At 41.1% G+C, this 23,611-nt stretch overlaps 1 protein-coding gene across 30 annotated transcripts in view; it reads right to left on the reverse strand.

Moving 5' to 3' along the window:
* Window positions 1-23,611, reverse strand: part of Sorbs2 (sorbin and SH3 domain containing 2) — a 190,283-nt gene that overhangs the window by 24,794 nt on the left and 141,878 nt on the right. For 7 of the 30 annotated variants that reach the window (XM_057752497.1, XM_057752496.1, XM_057752495.1 and 4 more), the window contains 5 exons: window positions 11,532-11,581; window positions 7,698-7,885; window positions 4,217-5,803; window positions 1,490-1,578; window positions 325-371 (listed from right to left, as the gene is read on the reverse strand). In XM_057752497.1, the coding sequence (XP_057608480.1) occupies window positions 325-371; window positions 1,490-1,578; window positions 4,217-5,803; window positions 7,698-7,885; window positions 11,532-11,581 (1,961 nt within the window). Of the gene's footprint in view, window positions 1-324; window positions 372-1,489; window positions 1,579-4,216; window positions 5,804-7,697; window positions 7,886-11,531; window positions 11,582-16,313; window positions 16,371-17,989; window positions 18,074-18,685; window positions 18,851-23,611 lie in introns of all 30 variants that reach the window. The other 23 variants (XM_057752488.1, XM_057752487.1, XM_057752486.1 and 20 more) reach the window with 8 other exon arrangements.

The raw sequence follows: 23,611 nt of genomic DNA on the forward strand, positions 1-23,611 counted from the left end.
CCACAGGACAGGGTCAGGTCTTCCTTGGAATCTGTAAGCTTTGAGCATCGTGAGATTAAGCGTTCACTATACGATCATCTGTGTGCAGGTCTCATGGACTGTTCTTGAGGTAGCTGAACTTGAAAATAAAGTATCCTGTCCTAGTTAGCAATTTTGAGGGAGCTAACTGATTAGACTGTATTATAGACTTGAGAGTTGGGTCTTATTTAGAATACATCCTCCCCACACACACACATGGGTGCACATGCTCACACATGCATATATACCTTTCTACAATAGTAAGAATGAAGCTCAAACACATAGTGAGCTTTTTATTGCACTTACTTAGATGTCTGAGCTTTGAAATCATAGACGGCTTTTGCAGGCAATTTCTGAAAGGAAAGGTTAACGTTTAGCACCAATTTAACAATTTTAGATTGCATTTTAAGAACAATAAAACACGTATAATGTAAGTGACATGGTCAGGTTACAAATGTATCAGTTGGTGCTCCCTTTAGACTACTGAGCGAAACTGGGGTATAGGAGCTTATTTCTTCATTAGGCTTCATCTCAGGAACTCAAGCAGATTAATGCCACAATATGATAAAATGCCTGCCAATGACTCTGTCTTAGGTGTGTCATTTCTGAACATCACAAACAGATAATTTGTGGAGGACTAGCTGCTCTGACTCCCATGGGTTGACACTAGTCTGTCTGAATCACAGTAAAACGGAAGCTGCAAAAGGAGTTATTACATTCTTCACCAAATACTGATGAGCCAACTTTTCAAGAGACTAGTTAGTCAAAAATAGAGGAATGGAGGGTGAAGGAATTTGGGGGCTCATCTTTCAGTTATGAAGGTATACCCATGCCTACCCTCAAACTCTGGGGCCCACAGGTCTACTCAAGGCACAACGTACCATGTAGCTAGTGATATCAGCTCTTCCCTTCCCACTAACAAGCAATCCCTTCACCCCATTTTTCTTCCCCTGTAATTTTAGTGAGCTTCAAGAAACTTGGGTAATTTATGGCTTCATAGGGGTGTATGGGTCTAGGGGTCCCACAGGCTATCTTAGATATCTGTTAGTCAGAGCTTAGTTTTTAATTTCCATTACCCTCATGGCTTCCAAGGCAGTTAGGAAAAGGTGGCCCAGCTCTGGTTTAAGATGATGGACCAGGAGTCAGAACTTCTCAATGCTACAGGTACTTGGTGGTCTTCTCCAACAAAAGTACTTGTGTAGAAACTCCCCTCCCTCCATAAAGCAGGCTAATTAGAATTCTATTAGTTCATGGCTATTAGACCAAGATTCAGAAAGGCCTTCTTGCCCAAAGTGCATCCCAAGTTGAGAACAACTGGAGCCTAGACTGAGGCTCTGAGCAGAGCTGCTTCTAGACTCTTCTTGTTGCTGTCAGTGTCAGTCTGAATTCTTTACTGGTCTGAGGCACACATTTGGCTGGTAAGTGCTTTCTCAGAAGGTCCTTTAAAAACACCCCAATTCTGTTAAGCTACCTCTTTTTCTGGAGTTCCTCTTCGTTCCCGTGATACACTTCTTCCCAGGTCAGTCAAAGTAGATGAGTAACTTCTAGGGGACTCATGGTCTGTTGGAAATGATAAGGTGAACCAGAATGAGATTTCATTTCATTAAAAGGGGACGAGGTAGCCCCTTTTCCTTGGTGGCAATTATTTACCCCCCAAATTTGGAGAGACGTCTCTAGTGAGAACATGGATGTAAAATTCTAACTCACTGTAAAGTAATGATATAAGACACACATATACATTGAAAATGAAGAAATACACAAAGACCAGAAGTATTATAATCATATATAAAATATTATTATTATACTGCCAATTAATTACACTGCAATCCTTGGTGTAAATGGTTCATAGCTGTAGGGACTTTTGTACTCCAAATTTATCATGCTTACTATTTCTATCCTTTTTGGTTCCAGTATATAATTATTATCATAAGATATATATAGAATTTTAAAATAACACATTTGTATGAACAAATGTTCTATAAAATACAGTTTAAGAAGTAATGATGAAATGGAAGATCAAGTGTGAGCATAACAGGATGATGGTTACATTCCCCACCCCTTTGTGTGTGTGTGTGTGCGTGTGTGTGCGTGTGTATTTCTGTTTGGAGATACCTATTGGGTTGGAAGATTTCCTATCCATTATGGCTTTCCCTTGTATATGAGTGTTAAGCTAATCAGAAAGTAAGTTATTTATTCCATAAAATGAAATGATAACCAGAAAGCCTCCTATGAAGCTGCAAAATTGCTTATGAAATATTGAGGTCTTATTCACATTAAAGCAAAGTATAAATAATTTCACTGGAAAATGATGACGGCAGATATCCCTCTCAGTTTCTTAAGCCTGGCATACTTGTGTGACTTGAACATGGGAATGTAACTGAAGGTTGCCTATATTCTGACAACATTGCAGAATTTTACCTGTGTACCTGGGTCCAAGTTTAAAAACTATTTATTCACTTTAACAAATTAATTTAAATATGTTAAATAGTATAATCATTAAGAAAAATTTTATTTATGTGCAGTATAAATTTTTCAGTATTTCAAACTCACGTTTTGATAATGTACTATGCTTATTTCAGGGTATCAGAAAATTGAAGAAGGTAGTTAAAAAATGAATGAAACCTGGTATAGTCTAAATGAAAACTGATTACAAATTTAAGTAACTTATTGAACTTAAAATGTATCATTCTATTTATCAAATAAATTAAATTATTGTACTATTATGGTATTCTATTTCTCACTCTAACTTTTTCATATTATATATATTTTTGTGTGTATGGGATTTTTGTCTGCACGTTGTCTGTGCACTATTTGTGCCCAGTGTTCTTGGAGGCCAGAAGAGGGCATTAGAAACTGTGGAATTGGAGTAATAGACAGTTGTGAGCTGCCATGTGCACACTGGGACAGGAACCTTGGTGCTCTGGAAGAGGAAGGAGCAAGGACTCCTAACCACTGAGCCATCTCTCCAGCCCCTACTTATTCTAATTTATTCTTTTCCAGCATGCTGTACAGTAAAAATCAAAATGAAGGCAAATGCTAATAAGTAAAAAGCCCAGTAGTTATTAACAATTAATTTTTTTTGCCCTTAGAAATAATATTTTATATTACACATTTTTAGTTAATAGGGCTTTGAATTCTCTTGCCATTACTGTAATCTGTGTAACACTGAGAAGTTTTATCCCCTTGGTTCCTCAGTTCCTCAATTGTACTTAAAATAATACCCACCATTGACTTATGGGAGTCTCAGTTAGATGATGTTTCTAGCTAAAGTTCTCTCTGTCTGTTTATCTATCTATCTATCTATCTATCTATCTATCTATCTATCTATCTATCTATCTATCTATCTATCTATCTATCTATCATCTATCATCCATCCATCTATCTATCATCTATCTATCTATCATCTATCTATCATCCATCTATCTATCATCCATCTATCTATCACCTATCTATCATCTATCTATCTATCTATATCTATCTATCTATCTATCTATCTATCTATCTATCTATCTATCTATCTATCTATCTATCTAATCTTCTACATAGGTTGAGTGGGGACAGATTTCTTTGAGTGAGCAGCTACAGTTGTTCTAACGTTAATATAGAAATCAAGAAAAAGGCTCTCAAGTTATTTACTTTGGTTCATCAGGAACCAAAAGATATCTTGGGGACACAGATATTGAGCTATAGTTTTGTCCTGATATATTCTTTTGAATTTAAGTGATTATTTCAGGTTATTAGATAACTGAAGAAAATGCCTTTTTTATCAATTGGATTCTGACAGGTCTCTATCTGAACATCCTCATCCCCTGTTTGTGGAGTGCACTGCACAGCATCAGCCAAATAAACATAGGCACTCATGATGCGGAGCTGCAATGCAGCTCCTCTTCAACATCCTGCCTGTTTTAACCCTAATATTAAAGGGCAAATTGGGGTTTCATTTACTTTGAAGTGAGCAAATGCTTATGAACTGATGATTACATTCAGTGCACCCATGAACGTCAAACACCACACAGGCAAATGAGAACCGCCGAGGCAGACACATCTGCACAACAAAGCTTTGCTCCCTAACATGTAATGACGTCACGCAGTCTCACAGCTCATGAGCGATGAGATGCAGGATGGGAAAAAAAAAAGCATGAACGAGTGGAACGATGGTTGCTGAACCACAAGGGAAAAGAAAGGAAAGTTCATCCACCTCGGAAACTCAGCTCACTACCGTAATCCTGGGCATGGTAGCTGTTGTTGGTTGCGTCCACGTCTGGGAAAGAGGCACTGTGAGACATCCTCCCACAGTCGTTTTGGTACAGTGGACAATGAATAGCACCATCTTGAGGCAGTGGGTGGAAAGGCTGGTGCACAGGGCTCCGTTTTAGAGCATTAAGGGATGAATTCCTCTCCGGGATCTCTGGCAACAGCTCGCTGATAAGCCTATGCAGTATGCTGTTGTCTGGCAGGCTCCCCCTCCTTTTTTCAGCCTTTATTTGGTCACAGATGTCCTTAAGGGCAGAGTCCAGAGCCTCGACTACGGAGGCTTTGCATTTTGCCTGTTCAGTCTGTTTTTTGGGAGTCAAAATCTTTTTCCTTCGGAAAGGCACGGGGCTGACTAGAAATGCAAGTTTAGACAGGCCGGGGTCCATTTCTTGCCTCCTGGGTGGGTCCGTGTTCTCATGCTTAGCTCGTTCATGTTTTAGCATTGTGGTAAACCGAGTGTAAGAGGCTGGACAGCGGCCTTTGCAGGAGCTGATGAGGTGCCGGTGATGGTGGTGGTGATGGTGGTGGTGGTGATGGCTGGAACCATAGAAGCTTTCCGAGGATGTAAAGGAGTAATGGTCGAAATCGCTTTCGCTGCAAAAGGATGACCCTTCTACGTGAATGTAGTCGCTGTGGTCAGACACAACTCCATCTTGGTCACTGTCGGAAAACTCTATGTGAGCTCTGGGTTGCTCGTCGCTGGTGACTTCGATGTGGATGGGCACCAGGGTTTTAGACTTGCAGTTTCGCTGACCCTGAGAAGGCTGTCTACCCTGAGTTTCTTCTTCCAGCAGAGACTCAATAGAAAATCGTCTCTTGGGACACAGGCCGTTTTGTTGGGGTTCTAGGGTGATGGGAGACAACATCTCATCCCCTAGATTGGGCATGGATTTGGACTTCTGTATCAGCTTTTCAAATTCCGAAATGCGGGTGGGTACCATGTCCCTGGGCACCTCCTCGGTGGAAGACTGGCTCCAACCATGGAGCAGACCCCTATGCTGCTGCTCGTTTTCGTACTGCAGTATCCTGGACTTCACGGAGCAAATTACCTCCGAATTCATCAAATCCTTGCGGTTGATGCGATGCATCTTCTTGTACATTTTGAGGAACCCCGGGGCATTATGGGCTGACCTGTGTTTGATTCTGGATCTGCCGTTAACACACACTTCCTGGATATAGGGGGAAGTCCACGCCATGGGGCAGCTCTCTTTGGAGTCTTCCTCGCATAACAGAGAACCCATACTTTCTGACTTGGCTTTAGGGTCTGGGAAGCTGTCGCAATCGTCATTCAGGAGATCATCGCAGCTACGCGATTTGATTTTGGGGGACACGGTCTCTTCCGTGCTGCTCCAGATCTCCGCATTTTGCCGGGCCATTTGCCAGCCATTCTTGAAGGTGATGGCCCTTTGAGAGTCCCGGGGGACATCCAAATGCTGTCTATAAGCGCTACAGTACTCTAACTCACCAGAGGGGGCGCCATTGAGCCCCAAGTGACTGCAAAGGGATGAACACATTTTGCTATCGTCCCCACCTTTCAATCCAGAGCAGCATGGCAGGAGAGAGACATTTGGAGAAGTTAAAAGGTTCACAAAGAAAGGAGAGCTTGTCAGTATTAGCACAGCAAAGAGAAGGCAGTTAGTATGGCTTAATCTAGGCACCTTGGCATATGACATACATAGCTTCAATTAAAGAGGAATGCCCCATGTTAAAAAAAGATAATATTTTTCAGTACAACTTTGCAGATACTACAGCAGACAAAACCGCTCGTGAAATACACTTGGTGTAGCTAACACATTTCTACTGCACAGTTCAATGGCCGTTTGGCATGCCCAAACCACAATTCTTATCCTTTAAGCTTAACAATTTATGCATTGTAACCTTCCCCAAATTCTCCAAAAATTGATAATTCATTCAGTTGATATGCAACGCTTGGGAAAGGAACTGGATTTATCGCTCTATGGGTAAGAAAAATACTTAAATTTATCAGGATCCTTTTACATTTCGGATTGTGTCTGAGAATGACGGATCCTTGGCATTTCATGACTGACTTGCTACTTAGGAGATAGATTTGCTGTATAGATGAGTAGAATATGATGAAGGCATGTTAGTTACTGAGGAAATTCCTTTCTGAGACTTTGTTAGGTCTTAGATGGCCCGGCTGTCCACCTAAACGGAGACCAGTCGTCACAAACAGTCTACTGCACACCAGCTACGGCTTCACTTGCATACAGTTTCAATGTACAATGTTTCAATGCATACAGTTCTTAGGAGTACCTGACTCTCCGTTCCACTTCCTGGATACTTCTGTAATAACTAATTTTCTTTAGATTCTTTGAAAACCCATTCTCTTCTATGTTAACTCCCAAAGTCTGGAGGAGATTGTGGGGCCCCAAATTTATCATGCAACTGGGTCAATAGATTATGGTTCAAAAGAAAAAGAAAAAGACCCAGGTAACCTACCAGAGACCCAAATGAGCAACTCTGTTCCTTCATTGCTTAGCTTATTACATTTCCAAAGAGGAGAAGGCCTTCTGAAAAAGCGGCCTTCCCTCCCTCCCTCCCTCCCTCCCTCCCTCCCTCCCTCCCTCCCTCCCTTCCTTCCTTCCTTCCTTCCTTCCTTCCTCACTCCTTCCCTCCCTTCTTCTCTCCCTTTCTTCCTTGTATTTTCTTTCTCTCTTGTGTATGTACACATACAAGGAGAGGTCAGAAGGCAACTTGTGGGGGTCTGTTCTCTCCTTTTACTATATGAGTTGTGATGATCACACTTGGGTTGACAGGCTTGGTGGCCAGTGCCTTTACCCACTGAGTCATCTCACTGCTAAATTTGGTATTTGTGGCTTCAAGCCAGTATGTACTTATTATAAACCATTGTTGACCACCATGTTACATGGTAGAATGTGATACTTTATCACACAAATAAAGGGTGAATAAAACAGGATAAATGACTAAAGGTATGACTTATTTTCTAATCCAGAATTTACAGTACCCATTGCATGTTTTAAGCGATATTTTTCTGTTGCTATTTATAATTCTTATTCTACAAATTTAATTAGTTATCTATAATAACATTAGAAAATTTGCCTATGTAAAAGTGTATAAATGCCTTTCTGTAAATATGAAAACAAATTATTTAATATTTTGGGTAAATTTATTATTAAAAATTTGGGTAATTTATTTTTTAAAAATAATAAATTCAATATATTTTTGAGAAAATAGCAACAAGTCTGAGTTCTTTAAGACACTCAAGCAGCTTGCCAGTTTGAATTGGATTGGGTAGGAGCAATAGCTTTGATGGGAAACTGTGTTTGCTGCAGGGACACTGTAGGTGAAGCCAGCATCAGAAGTCATGATCATGAGGCTGGCCCTCCCCCAAACTGTGGGATAAACTGTGAACTAGCAAACTTTGCTTATTTATTGTGGCTCACCTTGGGCTCTTGAGGGAGAGGAAGGAGACGAGCTAATGAAAGACTTCGTAAATGTGGAGCTTGATCCTGGGAGGTCCGCCCGGCTTGGGCTGGTCCTGCTCACACTCTGCTCCCCCAGGCCTCTGGGTGGACCCACTGCAGGTTCACTCTTCCTCCGCTTCCGAAAGTCCCCAGCCATGCTCGCGGAACTGGCAGAGGGAACCGGTGTCATTTGATTAGGACTCGAAGAGGTTAGCACATGCACAAGGAAGCTGAGGATCACGTTAGATAAAGGCACAACACCTGACCTTCCACCCACAGAGCTGCATAGTGGGAAATTCATGCCTCCACGTTCAAAAATACTTTCTGTAGATTCGTCTTTAAAAAAAAATATCAATCTCATTTTAGAAGGGAAGTTCCAAGTTACAGAATATTTGACTGGACTGTATAGGTTCTTTATATTCATAGGTTCAACCAACTGTACACTGGAAATATTAAGAATTGGATTGCTACTGAACATGTACAAACTTGTGTTTGTATCTCCCCCATGTGATACACTAAAATAACCACTTATTTAACCTTTACTCATTTTGACTTTATGTGTATGAGTGTTTTGCCTGAATATATGCCTATGTACCATTCTGAGTGCCTGGTACCCATGGGGGACAGAAGAGGATGTAGGATCCCCCGGAACTACAGTTACGGATGGTTGTGAAGTGTGTCAGGTGGGGGCTGGGAACTGACCATTGTGGGATCTCTTCAAGAGTAGCAATTGCTCTTATCCACTGAGCTCTTTCTATAGTTCCAATGATCAATTTTAATAACATTTGTGTTGCATGAGGCTTTATACATATTTCAGAGTATATAGGAGGCCAGAAGTAGGTTATGGTAATTTCTTTGAGATAGAGTTTCTCTGTGTAGCCTCTGTCCCACCCTCTATAGAACTCCCTCTATAGACAAGGCTGGCCTCGAACTCACAGATTCACGGGCCTCTGCCTCATGAGTGCTGGGGTTACAGGTGTGTCCCACCACTGCCCGGCGGTATAAATATTATGTCATTTATATAAGGCACCTCTGAGTCGGTAGATTTCAGTGTCCTTGGTGATACTAAACCAGTCCTCTGCAGAGACCAACAGACAATTGAGCAGAGATCTCCCCTATGCCCATCCCTTTCTTCTTGAGCATTTTTCTCTTTACATCGTCTATGGACACCTGTAACAGCTAACGACCCTATCTGGATATGTCATCTCTCAAATTCTGTCTTCTATATACAGGGTTCATACTGTCTCTGACACACTTTACAGGGTTGTAAATGGGTAATGAACGTGCCCATCAGGAGTGCGCCTTGTAGAATAATTTCACTCCTCCCAAAGATTTCTTGGAATCCATTTTCTCAGCTGTCTCTCTGGCTTTGTGTTTCCTAAAAGCCACTGATCTTGTCTGTATGAACCACTGTCTCCAAATGTTACACAGTTAGAATCAGACAACATGTAATCTTTTCAGATTGGTTTCTTCCATTTAATAATGTCCTTTAAAAAGACACTCTTTTGTGTGGCTGGAGAGATGAATCAGTTCCAGCACCCACAGTTGACAGGTATTTATATATTTTGTCATGATTGTCACCAGTTCCATGGGATCCAATGCCATCTTCCTGCATTCACAGACACCTGCGTGCCTGTGACACACATGCATGCACTCGGGCACACACACATAAAATAAATGCTTTAAACATCTCACGTAATCCAGGCTGGCTTCAAACTCACTATGTAGCCAAGGATGATCTTGAGTTTCTGATTGTCCTGCCTCTGTTTACCAGGTGCTGAGATTACAGACCTCTATCACCATCCCTAGATTTAATGTGGCCTTGGGGACTGAACCAAGGGTTTCATGCATGCTAGACAAACATTCTCCCAACTGGACTGTCTCCACCTTTCTCCATGTCTTTTTGTCACATGACAGCTTATTTCTTTTTATTGTTAAATAATATTCTATTATATTTGCTAACTTGCTTACTTGCCTAAGAAATAGCATCTTCATGAACTCTAGAACTTGGCACTTTTAATAAACAATTTTTGTAAACATCCATATGCAGGTTGCATATTCTCTCTCTCTCTCTCTCTCTCTCTCTCTCTTTCTCTGTATGTGTGTCTTTATGTTTATAATCACCCTTTAAAGTAAAACTTGCCCTACAGTAAACTTATTGTTATGATTCCTATTTGTTTCATATATATTGTTAATATTGTTTACGTACAAAAGAGAGTTCTGATGAAATGACTCTATCTAGAAGGAAGAGCAAAAATGGAAGAAAGGACCATGGAAAAGCAAGCCATCTTGCAAAACAAGTCTCTTTTACTTTAAGGACTCTTTTTCTTTCTTTCTTTCTTTCTTTCTTTCTTTCTTTCTTTCTTTCTTTCTTTCTTTCTTTCTTTCTTTCTTTCTTTTTGCTTACCCAATGTGTTCAGAAGAACCTTAGGCCAAATTTCCAATATTTTCTATTTAAATCACCAGAGATTAGAAATCAAGCCAGCAAGTAAATTGTTAAAATTGTAAATTTTTACACAATTGTAAAAAATGATGTTGATGGTTTTATAAAGAAAGGGAGATTTTTTTAAATCAGCATTTTCAGTAGGGTATCATTTAAGAAAACATTTGTAAATAATTGGATACATGCTATATACCGTCCTTCAAGTCCCTGTCATCGTGTAAGCAACCGTAATGACACTGAGTATAGCTCCTATGCCATCTGCTGCCTGCATGTCATCCGATTCTGTGTGGTATTATGAGTTATCACGTGTCTACAAATGAGCAGAGTGGACACCCATGCCTAGAAGTGTGGAAATGGAGGCACCCAGCCTTCAGAACTGATCTCTCTTCCCCTAATGAGGCTGTTTCATCATCTGGACTTGGTGTTCTATTTCTATCCTCCTGTGTGCGGCTCAGTGTGTCTTCACAGCAATCTTTAGGTCAGACTAAAGTTCTAAAATTTAAGCATTTCAAACACTTTAGAGGCATACATAGATGTAAAAATACAACGATGGAGGAAGTGGGGATGCCTTTCTTTGTGATATCAGTGTAGCTGGGAAGCGCTCACAATCCTAATTTATACTGGACCTAAGTCACAAAAGGCTTTACTTAGGTTGACACGAATCTGCAGAAAGACAAATTCATGTTACAGAACTGACTGTTGATGGTACACTATGACTGTGTGTGAATCTGCAATATGAATTGCTATTGAATTCTGTCTGAATTTTGGTGATAGTTTCAATAGGTCTGATATTTAAAACCTATGAACGGAGCTTAGATTGGTTGGCTCGGAGGACAGTTGTGACTAGAGGCGACAAGTTAGTCTGTTTTACTCTGTTCTCCCCTCTTTCTGAACTCTGTCAGTTGCTGAGCTGAAAATCTGGTGTCTTCAACTCATGGTGTCATAATGGATTGAATATGTTTATGGACTTGGGATGCCTTGAGGTGTAGTGAAAACATTTATCTGTGTGATCATAGTATAATTCACAAGTATCAGTCATTTCTTCACAAATGTTTCTAAAGCAAGATTGAGAGTTAGTTTTCAACCCTCCCTGGAACAAAAGAGGACACCAGAAGTAAAGGCCACAGTGGGAAGAACTGACCCCTGTGAAGGAAGCCAGAGTTATGTTGTTGAGTTTTAGCTAATTCTTGGATGAGATCTTATAAAGTGATATGCAAACCCAGAAATCAAACATGAGGTCTGGTACTTAAAATAAGAAAGATAAAGAGAATTACATGATCTTTGTCAGTATTTCACTAAGGAAGATTACTACAGGGGAAGCAAGCACTGGCATAGAATATTTTGTTCCTGTGATGTCGTGAGATCCTTACCTGCTAGGTCTTTCTAGGCTTCTGTCAATGGAGGGCTGATAGATGGAGGCCTGTGAAGACAGAAGAGCAGTCTCATGAAAATAATTACCATAGCAAATTCCATTTATTTGTCACCATTGAGTTTTGCATTCTAAAAAGATTTAGAGTCTAAATATTACAATAGAAAGGATCATTTATTGTGGTTACAAAAATGTCTTTCCAAAAAGATAGCATGTCCTTGGGTTCCATTTTTACAAACTACACTGCATTCTGTGATGTTAGCATAACCAAGACATTCATTTCATCAGGAAAAAGAAGAAAAACAAACAAAAAAAAACCCAGTAACATTATCGTCAGGAACTGAACTGAACGAAGGGTTAAATGTATCTTTAGCACTAACTTTAGGCTTGCAACAACTGCTGAGATAAACAGGAGCTTCCTCTATGAAGGACTGACTTTATTTGTAGGACAATATTTGCAGTCATCATTAAATCCTTATAAAGTTCTTTATAATTTCATTGTTATTGCCAGTTGGTATCTTGAAAATAAAGCATTGAAGGTCTTTCTTATATCAACACACCTATTATTTTCATAAAATGCAATGCACAGAATTTGATTGGAGATTAACCTAAATTACCTGGGACTTGAGCCAGGTACAGATTTATACATCTTGAGCAATTTGAGTTCGGAATTAGTTTCAGATAAATGGCCGGATGAACCAAGATACCCAAGATACACTCCTTTTAGATGGTGTACTTTACATATCTCATTCTGAACAGCACAGCAAAACTGATACCGCACGAAAGCAGGAGGTAGGAGGTTTTCATTGTACATGGCTGTTTCTGAGATGCTTGCTGAAATGTCTAGATTACGAGGGAGGGTTGGCGTTGAGTTTCTGAGGGGACATTGCAAGGTAGAAGTAGCCGTGTGGTGATCTCTACACTCATAGCAAACCTCTTCCCACTGAATACGCTTTTGACTTGGGTCATGCTTAGTGCTCAGTTCCTCATCACAGATGAACTGTGGCTTGTTGAAAATGGAAATTATATTTTGAGAACGTTTATCTGAAGGCCTAAAACTATCAACCGTAAAGGCAAGAGTTGAATAATTTTATCTTAAATTCCTACAGAGAAAATTTTTTTATCAGAATATTAAAAACCTACTTCGATTAAATGACTAACTCACTTTATAAATAATTTCTAATATTCTTTTTGATTAACTGGTAATACTGTTCGTTTCCCAATTAAAACACTAGATTATAACTTTATGATTCTTGTGTAGCTCAGCCTGACAAGCCTCATGCATAATATTTTGCTTTAATTTCATATTACTGATTAAGAATGGAATTTTAACCATACTAAAACAAAAGATCTTTTGGCATAAAAACATCCCTTCCTCATTTTGGACAGGAAAAACGTATTTAATATTCTTACTACTTAGAAAATTCTTAGATTCCTATGTTCTCAACAAACCTGAGAGTAGAAAATCGCTCTGCTATGTCGGTACGTTTAAATAATTATTTGAATTTGTCTAAATTGGATACTAGAAAGTAAAGAAAACACAGTAAAGGAGAGGGAAGCAGGGAAATGCTATGAGATAATCCCACGTGCTTGCAGAAGCTCTGTCTGAGTGCCGCAGAGTGCCGCCATCTGTGGGCCACAGGCCTCCTGGGACAACCTGACGTATAGCTGACCCCACAGGGTCAAATTGAGGATGCTCTTAGAATAGTCCTGATAAGATAAGAAATATGAACCCCCAGTTACGATCAGCCTGGCTAACACTGATTATGAAATAAAACATTGTGTGAGAACTGATGGTGTGTTTCTGAGTAAAGACAGAGTTCAACCACTCTTCCCCGCTCTGTTCTCCATAATCCACACACGTTAAAACAAGTGTAAAGATTTTAAGAGCATTTAGTGTGTGTATGTGGTGTGTGTTTGTGTGTGTGTGTGTAGGTCAGAACATGAGGAAACCAATTCTCTCCTTACACCATATGGATTCTGGGATAAAACTCAGATCCTTTTGCTAGCCAAAAAAAAAAAAAAAAAAAAAAAAAAAAGAGGAACTTCAGTTGTCAATTACAAGGTAATAATAAAAATTGAGATTATTAATGTAAAACCTTGTATAATATGGAAAAATGAGCCCCAAGAAAAGAACTAGTCCATTTTACCAAACAAATGCTCGGCATTTTCATCTGATCACTACTTTAACACATTAGAAGGTCATTTCAAGGGCAGGCAGACATTAAATCATTCTTTCTGATAAGAACAAGTTCTTGACTATTCTTCTTAAAAAACCTGTTTCAAATTTGCAAAGTAAAGGCTTCATTCTGACATTTGCAAACAAATGCTGTAGTTACATGTGATTTAAAAAAATATATCATTTGTAACATACGCTTGATAAAACCAGGTACTTGATCAGTGATAGCTTAGGTATTATCAAATAACTGCAGTTTTTCTTACTAGAAATGTCATATAAAAGTTATTAAAAACAGAATCAAAATATCTTATGGCAGAATATTTTCTTACACTCTGACAGGCCATGTTTTAAATTAACACCCTAGATAACCATGCTATTAAAGTCACTCATGTCTCTCAGTCCCCAAAAGGTAAGGACACATAGTTCTGCTGCTATCGGACTGCTTTTCTGTGTAGTAGTTTGGCCACCACCATCACATCAAAAGTGCAGTAAATTAAAATTTTCTCATCTCTGTGCTCAGTAACTGCTGTGCAGTGTTAATTCCTAGAAACCCATTTTACACAAATTCAATAATTAAAAAAATAGTTTTTAGTACAGCCAAGCTCTATTGGGGATGGCAAAAAGCAGGGCATAAAGGAAATAGTTTTGAAACGAAGGCTAAGCAATTAGTAATTTATTCTCTTGGCAGCCATCTTAGCAGGCTTAGATCTATCCTTTGCAGTTAATCCATTCTGCTTTTCCTAACTAGAAAGCCAATGAGTTGAATGTGATGTTTTCTCTGTTCTATTCCAAAATCAATGAGTCAACTGCTTTGAAAAAAAAATTCCCGAAATAATAATAATAAAAAATTTCAAAAAATGTTGACTCATTTATCTAAACACATCAGAATCACACTGAACAACAAACAACACCACAACACAACAACAAACAAATGGAGCCAGGTGGTGGTGGCGCATACCTTTGATCCCAGCACTTAGGAGGCAGAGGCAGGCGGATCTCTGAGTTCAAAGTCAGCCTGGTCTACAGTGGGAGTTCCAAGACAATCAGGGCTATAAAGAGCATCCCTGCCCTGTCTCAAAAAACAACAACAAAAGTATCTTCTCTGACAAAATCAGATTCTGTATGCTTCTATACTGCCTGGCTACTTCAGAGTGCCCACCGGAGGCTTTCATCTGCCTGATAGCTAACATAACAATGACGTATCTGCTTGTGTCTTCTAAGTGTTTTGCAAAATAACCTTCTGATTTCTTCTGGAGTGCAAAGTTTGCCTTAGGACCCTTTCTGTTCCTTTTCATACCATCTTTTCCTTAACCAGTTTAAAATTTATGTGGCTTGATATAAGTTCTTCACCTGCTGATCGGCCGATTTTCATAAACAATTATTACTATTTTTTAAAGTAGAGCCACTTAGTTTTAGTTTTATGAGTCTTTCACCTTCCGGCATGCCTGTGAGCCATGTGCATGCCTGGTGCTGGTGGAGGCCAGAAGAGGGTGTTGCAAATGGAGTTGCGGATGGTTTTGAGCTGCCATGTAGGTAGGTGCTGGGAACCAAAGCCAGGTCCTCTGCAAGAGCAGCAAGTGCTCTCTAAACCACAGGGTCATCTCTCCAGCCCTACCCACAAGCGTTCTCCAGCAGAGATTACAATTAAGTCTTATCGCACACGGCGGTGCAGTGTCTGTCTGCTGTAGTGGCTGCCTGAACTACAACATCAAGAGTTTGTGATGCCTGCCAAAGCTGTGGAACTGGGAAACTGAACCACACAGGCCAGGTGTGCGTCATCTTTGTTTGCTTGCTTGTTTTTATTTTTTGGGACAGGGTTTCTCTGTGTAGTTTTGGAGCCTGTCCTGGAACTTGCTCTGTAGACCAGGCTGGCCTAGAACTCACAGAGATCCTCCTGCCTCTGGCTCCCGTGTGTTGGGATTAAAGGCGTGTGTCACCACCGCCCAGCTTTGTCATCTTTATTCTTAACTCATGGCAAAATTCACAAATTACAAGCATTTAGTAAATGAAAGATTAGCAACATCAGGAGAGTGTAAGGAATAAGGGTCTGATTATATAAGAACCAAAACTTTGTTAAAAAAACAAAAACAAAAACCATTCTTTCCATGTGGGTGTGGCACACTTGACACAGCATGAGAGGGCACGCTCTCTTCACGTACAGTGGGTGGGTTCCAGGCCTTCACCGCAAATCCTTTTACCTAAGGAGCCATCTCCATAGCCCAAGAACCTCCACTCTTGAGTCTGCACTTCTAAACACAACAGAAAATTTCTTTCTAGAAGCCTTTCAGTTGTACTCTTCTCAGTTTGTGAAAATGGGCAGTCAACACCTGCTCAAGTTAAGGGGTTGTTTTATTTTTATTTTTATTTTTATGCTGCTGACTATTTTAACTGGAAGTCACAGTTGGAAACACTCATCACCTGGAATTCAGAAATAGTCAACCCCATTTGCACTGTCTAGGTAATGCTACTGCATGCAACGCAGTTATACCAAGAGTTTTCAAAACCAGCTCGAACAATACAGGGGACTATTAAAAACACGGGTGTTCAGACTGATGGTAATGAAAAGGGGGGGGGATCTGGAAGGAGAGAAGAATTTGTCTTTACCTCGTTGGGAACACCGGAAGAATGATCTTGAACATAATCCAGAGCCTTTTTAGGAGGCTGGGTGTAGGCGCACCACAGAAGCAGAGGTGGAGAGATGGGATGGAGGAGAGTCAATGGCAGCGAGTAACGAACATGTGGAGAAGGTGACAACAGTTAGGAAACCGAGTGCTGACAGCATCAGATACACACAAAGAGTGACATGGATGGAGCAAGATGCCAGCCGAGGAGGAGGAGTGCGCGTCTGCCAATATTCCCAGGCACTGCGCAAAGCTACGTGTGCTCGGTTAGTAAATTTGGAGACTGAATTCGTCAGATCCAAATTAGCACTCCAGGTCTTTGGCTCCAGCAGATTACCAGGGATATTAAGGAAACACCAGAGGCATAAGGGGAGAGCATGCAGGTGGGCGTCCTTGTGTGGCTGAGGTTTGCAGAAAGTGCTGGTAATTCAGGCTCAACCCAGGAATCGGTATAGTTTCTGGAAACTCTACCCCAAAATAGCAGAGGCATAAAGCAAAACAAGAGAGCGTTTCCCCAACGAAACAAAATAAATTTTAATAAGAGGAGTTACCAGGAAAAAACAGGAGGAAACAATCCTCTTATTAGGTAATAGAAATGCCAGGAAATTTTGTTTAATATTCATTTATAGTCACATTCGATTTAGTTCAATAAGACATACAATGAGGCCAACCAAGAATCCATTTTAAAGTATAAAGAGGGCTCTCACAGCCATCCGGTAAGGAATATGTGATTAGCATATTTATAAATCCTTATGTGACAGGGAGAAAGAACACATTCTGGGATCTTATAAAATTGCTGGGCAGTGTAAGTTATATGCTAGTCAACAGTTCAGGGCTTGTGAAAAGGCATGTCGCAGAGAACACGAAGCCCACAAACAATTTTCAATGGAGACTGGGTGGTTAAAGGGAGCTATGTGAAACCTGAGTCCAACCTGCCCCAAATGACTCACTCAGACCGCATGAGGGCCAAACGGTGGCCTTCCAACATGTGACTCTGCTGATCAGAGACGTGTTGGTGGCTCATGAGCAAAGCTGTGAATCAAGGTCCATAGGGCTTTGAATTCTTTCCCTTTGTCACATCTCTTCTATTCAGAGAATCTTTTTATAGTGGGAATATATTTACAATGGGAAAATTCTGGTAATACATTACAGTGGGAACTGCCCAGATATTTTTATTGTTGTATGAAATTTAATTTCTGACTCTTTCAGGCAAAGTCTTTGACCAGCCATTTTCTTATTGTTGGAGTTGTATCGGGAAGATTCAAGTCATTGACTCGGGAGCCACGTGCTCTGTGGTGGCTTAGCAAACATGAAATGTAGTAACAGTCATTCTTGTAGATGGCAAGGTCCTTCTGACTGTTAATCAGACCAAAATGTGCTGGGCACAATGCAGCGCTCCCCTAAGCTACCTCAACATGATAGATTTGCAATTAATTAGATGTGATTCTAATGCATGATTAGGAGAAAGCATACGGGAAGCAAATGGACACATTTTCGCATTTGGTACAAAAGCGAATTTGCACAAAGCTGGAACCCCCGTATTTTATTCACCCAGCTTTCGTTCTCGACATGACACGTCTCGCATGTGACAAGAATAAGCTTTAGAAATCAAACAACATCCTCCTATTTGTCTTATAGCAATTGTCTAGCCTCACTTACCGGGCGTCCAAACTCCAGTTCTGAAAAGAATTTATACCAGGGTTCATTTTCTAAGTCTATGTCATCTGGATTTATGCGACCAGTCTAGAGCAGATGTGAAGGAAAAGGGAAGGAAAAGGCACACTGAGCGAAGTGAGGGAAAACGATGTGGGGATACGAGAACGCACGCGCATCCACACGCAAGCATGCATCCGACTCATCCAGGACAGAATGGAGAAAGTAAGGTACTATGAGCAAAATGAGGGCATGAAAATGAGGGTCCATGGCATTGCTGGGGTCCCTACTGCCGCCAGTGCTAATTCTTTAGCCTAATACATGAACTAGGGAAAGTATCCTGGCGGTGACAACGGGGAAGGGTGGCACGCTAGACGGGGAAGGGTGGCACGCTAGACTGTGAAGATAGGATAGGACCAAAGGAGGTAGCAAGGGGGCTCTCCTGATTGGTCAGTCTGCTGTCCTGAAGCCACTGGCAGCTAGCTGTGGCAGCGGTGGTCTGCGGTATGCAGACATTGCAGATGGGGTGAGCTAGGAGCATGGAATGGTGGAGATGAGGGTTCCTGGGAGGAAGGTAGGGAGGGGTCTAGGAGCGGGAAGAACCCCAGCAGAGACAGGATCTGACCATGCCTTAACCTCGGAAGAAAGGCCGAGCTCTGCTTCCCCACAGCATGAGAGAAGGTGAAGAAGGAAGGAGCTCACCCGGGTGGGAGAGAGAGCTGGGGCGCTCGGACTCTGACGGGGTGCGGGGACACAGCTCCGGGGTGGAGGGGAAGGGCTACGCAGGCCATCTGTTGAGGGTGACACAGAGAGAGGCTTCCGGCTGGGTTCCCTGGGAACAGGTGTCGGAGTTGGTGGGACAGGGGGCTGTAAGAGAGACGGGTGAGGAAACACTGGTTCGTTAGACAGGGGCTCTTGATGGAACCTGGAGGACGCCAGCTCAACTGGCATTAGTCCTGGAGACGGACATTCAGGAGGGGGCTACGGCTGGGCAGATTCCTTAAGAACGGCCCACCACAGCGAAGATCTCAACTTCACAAGTCTCCCCAAAAGGGAAGAAAGATCCCATTTTGTGATTTAGTTTCCTCATGCTGACTTGAAGCTAAAGGAGGGTTTGGGTAGAATCGGGCTTTTCACAGTAGGGAGGGAAGGGGAGGTAGGGTACAGGGTATAACTGTAACTGACTGGCATCTCAGATGGTTTATGAATGCTGTGTTGAAGACAGAAAAGCTAGGGGTGTTAACACAAACAGTTGAGGAAAAAACAGATACAATTATTTTAGCAATAGGACACAGACATCCAGCCTCTCCTTAACCCAGTAATACCCTTAATGCTTTTAATAATACATACCCGACTAGCTGGTATCATGCTGTTTTTTTTTTTTTTTTAAATAAAATCATACTTGAAGCACCATATATGTGCATAGCTACTTCTTGGGTAGATCTCACATCCCTAATTAAATGTGTATAGTTGAATAGTACAATATATTAAGTCTAAAAAGTTTCTTTGGTTCCCTAAAAGCCTTCACTCCAGCCCAGAGAAAAGCTCTGATGCCCACACAACCATCCAGGAGGGCTGCTAAACACCCACTACTCCAACCCCATATCATTCTCTTAGAATTCTTACGGATCTCAAAGACTGCCACTGAGTAGCTCTATAATGCTGGAGGCATTAATATTCCACATTCTGGAAGAGGTTACTGCTTTGTCCTGAGCTTATCGTAGTATTGCATTGTCATTACATCTATAATGGTTTTATTAATGCCAATTAGTCTATAGTGAGTGATACATTAATTATCCCCACAACAGTTTCAGTGGTATAGTTTTCTTCTGATATTTTTATGATAGAAGGTGGTGACCTTATAGTAACTGCACACAATGATAGGAGAGTTTGAGGCATCATAACAAAACAGTGTGGAGGCCAAGCTTTTGCATTGTATATAGTGGTAGGGTAGTGAATATAAAGACTGAGAACAAGGCTGGGGTGTGCTTGGGACTGATGCTGAGCGATTAACGCTCCATTATAGCACTGTGTGCAGTGGTTGATGGCATCCCTAAGTGGGAATCTGGATGGGCACGCGAAGGAAGGCATACGTACACAAAATATTCCACTGTCAGTCGGGCACAGAAACTGCCTTTTTAATAGGATTTTACTTTTAGTTAGGAGGTTATGTTTCCATAAGTAACAGTTGAAGAGGCTATTCTATTAGAATGAGAAAATGTTGCAGAAATTGTTGAGATATTTACTCCAATTTGTGTCGATATTACTTTTGGTTTCCACTTCAAAGTTAACTGAGTGGTCTGTAGAAAGAACATCTTCCAGTAACCTATTCCCATTGAATTAAGAAAAAAAAGAAGAATTTGCAGTAACTGTTTTCCATTGAATTAAAATTTTGATCCAGTAGTTATGATTGTTAAGGTTTTATTAGTGATAAAGCGTTACTTTTCTTCAATTATTTAGAAGATGTCAGCTGCATCGTGTAATTACTTCATGACATAGCTTTGCTGGAGCCTTTATCTTTGAACAGCTAACATTAGAGAGAATTCACCAGTAATGTTGTGCTGTTCAGAGAGGTGTACTATTTCCTTTACAAGAAAGAGACCTCCCATCCCCCAAGTGCCTTAGTTCTAGTGCTGTGTACTCAGTGCCTATGAGCTCTCGATTTGAGCACCGTGGCTGGTTGGCTGTCAACTTCAGTGTTTTATTTGGCTAGGGGCAGCTGGGCTGGGGAGGTGGTGGTGGGGAGCGGGCTTCAAAACGCTGTGAACGGCAGGGGGCAGCAAATCTACTAAATAAATAGGAAAGCAAACTTAGCTTCACCTCCACTTGGACAAATGGATAGACTACATTCTCCTTTGTAGAGACGTCCTTCTATAATAGAATCTGGGAAAGGGAGTTCCTATCTATCATTCTGCTACAAACCTCAAAATAGCAATTGCCTGTTATATATTTATAACTATACATTTATATAAATATTTATTAAATCCCGCTATTTAACAAAGCTTCTGTCTACAGTCACAGCGAGAAACTTGCTAGAATCTGTGCAAACAGTGACACGCCATCCTCTGCAGTTCTAGAATGCATGCCCTGTACACATCTGAGTAGTGCCTGTGTTTTACAGGCTGGGCGTGGCAGCTCACACCAGCCATCGCAAGCACTCAGGAGGCAGGGGCAAGAGGATGGTGAGTTGGAAATCGGCCTGGGCTACATAGCAAGACCTTGTCTCAAAAGAGCTTAAGACAAAAACTTCAGCAAAATAAACCTCAACAAATAGATTCCCCTAATCATACAAAAAAAGGACATGCCTGGACTAGAATTGTCTCTTTGCTGAGGCTGACCTTTATCAAGTCCCTTTGGTTATCATCAAATGTGTTCTGCGGCAATCTGGAGCTACACTGAAAACCACGGTCATGGACACAGATGAAGATAGTCGGATAACTGAAGCATATGCATACTATAAAGTCACTACTCCGCCATTTCCCTCTTTGTCCCCTGCGAATACGGATGCTTAGGGAATTCACTCGACGACAGTTACCTCCCATGTGATTCTCACACTGGCAGAAGAGAGCTGATGGACATCTTGTTTTATTTCTGTCAGTTTTACAGACCTGACAACTTTCTGCTTAGCATGAAGTGCTTAGACACACTAAAAGCAGAGCTTACACGTGACTGTTCTTAAAAGGCTCCCTAGAATGGGCAATTTAATTTAATGTTTTCCCAGCTTAAAAGCCTTTGCGTGCTTTCGAGGTCAGAGACACCCTCCCGCTCTCAGCCTTCTCACTGAGAAGGCTGTCCTCACTCTACTTATCCTAAACACACCGGAGAACCCGAGAGTTTGTTCTTGCTCGGTGGCTCCTAAGTTTCAAGGCATGTGTTGCTATTCTTTCTATTTATTTTGTTTTCATAGCAAATACTATTGCACAATGGGATAAATTCTTCATGAGTCAAACCGTCAGATAAAACTTCTCAAATTCTTACGCTTTAATTCTTGGGTACTAATTATTCACCAGTGGTTTACGTTGCATTTCAACTCATCCAATGTGTGTTCCTTTCTGCTAGTATTATACGTAAGCACAGCTATTGTAGGAAAGGTAACAATGTCTTTGTGGGTTCTTTTCATTTTATTAAGCATAAAAACAATTAACATGGCTTATCTGCAAGCGTATCCAATTCAGATGATCTGTAATGCTTTTTATTAATATTAGATTAATATTAATATTGTATGATTGTCATATGTCGTCTGTATACTGAAATGTAGTTGGACCTGTGGATCAAGTCAGTTAAAGACAAATTTTTAGATTTGTCTTTACAAATTGCAAGGCCTTTACGAGGGTCAGACACTAGCCCTATTTATTCTGCATTGAAATTTATAACCAAATAAATATATCATTCATGATTATGATTATTTGATTATTGAACTTATGAGCTTCAAATAAAAGCATTTATGTTTTGCCTTCCTGCTAAAGCATATTAATAGACAGATATGCCCTCAATCCCTAAAATGTGTCCTCAATTCCTAAGGATTAGTGCAATCTTTTTTTTTGGTCAGGATTTGAAGATTGCTGTTTGGGCAGACATGTTCACTTTGCTTCCTTCATGCCTCAAGGAATCAGAGAAGCTGAGCTAGAGTTATCGGAGAATTCCATCTGCTTCTTGATGGAGACTCACTGGGCCTCATAGCAAGGTTCAGTCTCTCACCAGTTTTAACCGCCAGCTGCAAAGGCAACTTCAGTTCACATTCCCTCAGTCACTCAAAAAGGTATTTACTGCATAGGTGCCACAGGCTAGGCGTTGGGTGAGGCATGGAGAGTAGACAAATGTGATGTCAGACAAGGCACCTGCTGTCAAGGAACCTAAAGGATGCAGTGAGGAGCCCAGAGTGTGGACAAGCATGTGGTAAGGATGTCAAAGTGGGTTATCCTGGGGGCATCCAGCAAGGAGATGTGGGTCAACAAGCCCCTAAGGAAGGTGTACTGTTCTGTGCTGTTCTCTTCAGTTCCCAGAGAACCCTGTCAGTGTCCCTATCTTCTTACCTTGGTAAGCCTTGGTGTGTGCATGTAAAGCTTGGGAGGGAGGGAGGGAGGGAGGGAGGGAGGGAGGGAGAGAGAGAGAGAGAGAGAGAGAGAGAGAGAGAGAGAGAGAGAGAGAGAGGAGTAGAGTTATATCAAGAGTTAGATTTTGCTCCAGGGACGAGAGAGAGTCAGGAGAAAATTTGCAACTGATAAGCTTCTTAAAAATTATCTGGAGACTGCTGCACTAATCAGGGGGAAGGATGCATGGTGGCGATACAGACAGCGGTGGACCAGAAGGGATATGTGGTCATGACATTTCCTCCTGTGAGTGCCAATGTAAGTTCATAGAGAGTGAGGGGGATCCAAGAAGAGAAGGACACTGACAGGGTTCTCTGAGAACTGAAGAGAACAGCACAGAATTGCCTAGCTGTTCATATAATTTTCAAAATTTAGCACTGAAAAGAGCAAAGGGTGGTGTAGGATGTTGCTTTCATTGGTTGAATAAAGAGACTACTTTGGCACCGCTCGTCCTACTACAAAAGGGGAGCTCTCAAAGTCCCTCTGCGTAAAACAACAGAAGATGCGTTCTTACGACCTTGAAGTTCATTTCGTGTTA

Source organism: Chionomys nivalis, chromosome 20, assembly GCF_950005125.1.
Source record: "Chionomys nivalis chromosome 20, mChiNiv1.1, whole genome shotgun sequence".
NCBI lineage: Eukaryota > Metazoa > Chordata > Mammalia > Rodentia > Cricetidae > Chionomys > Chionomys nivalis.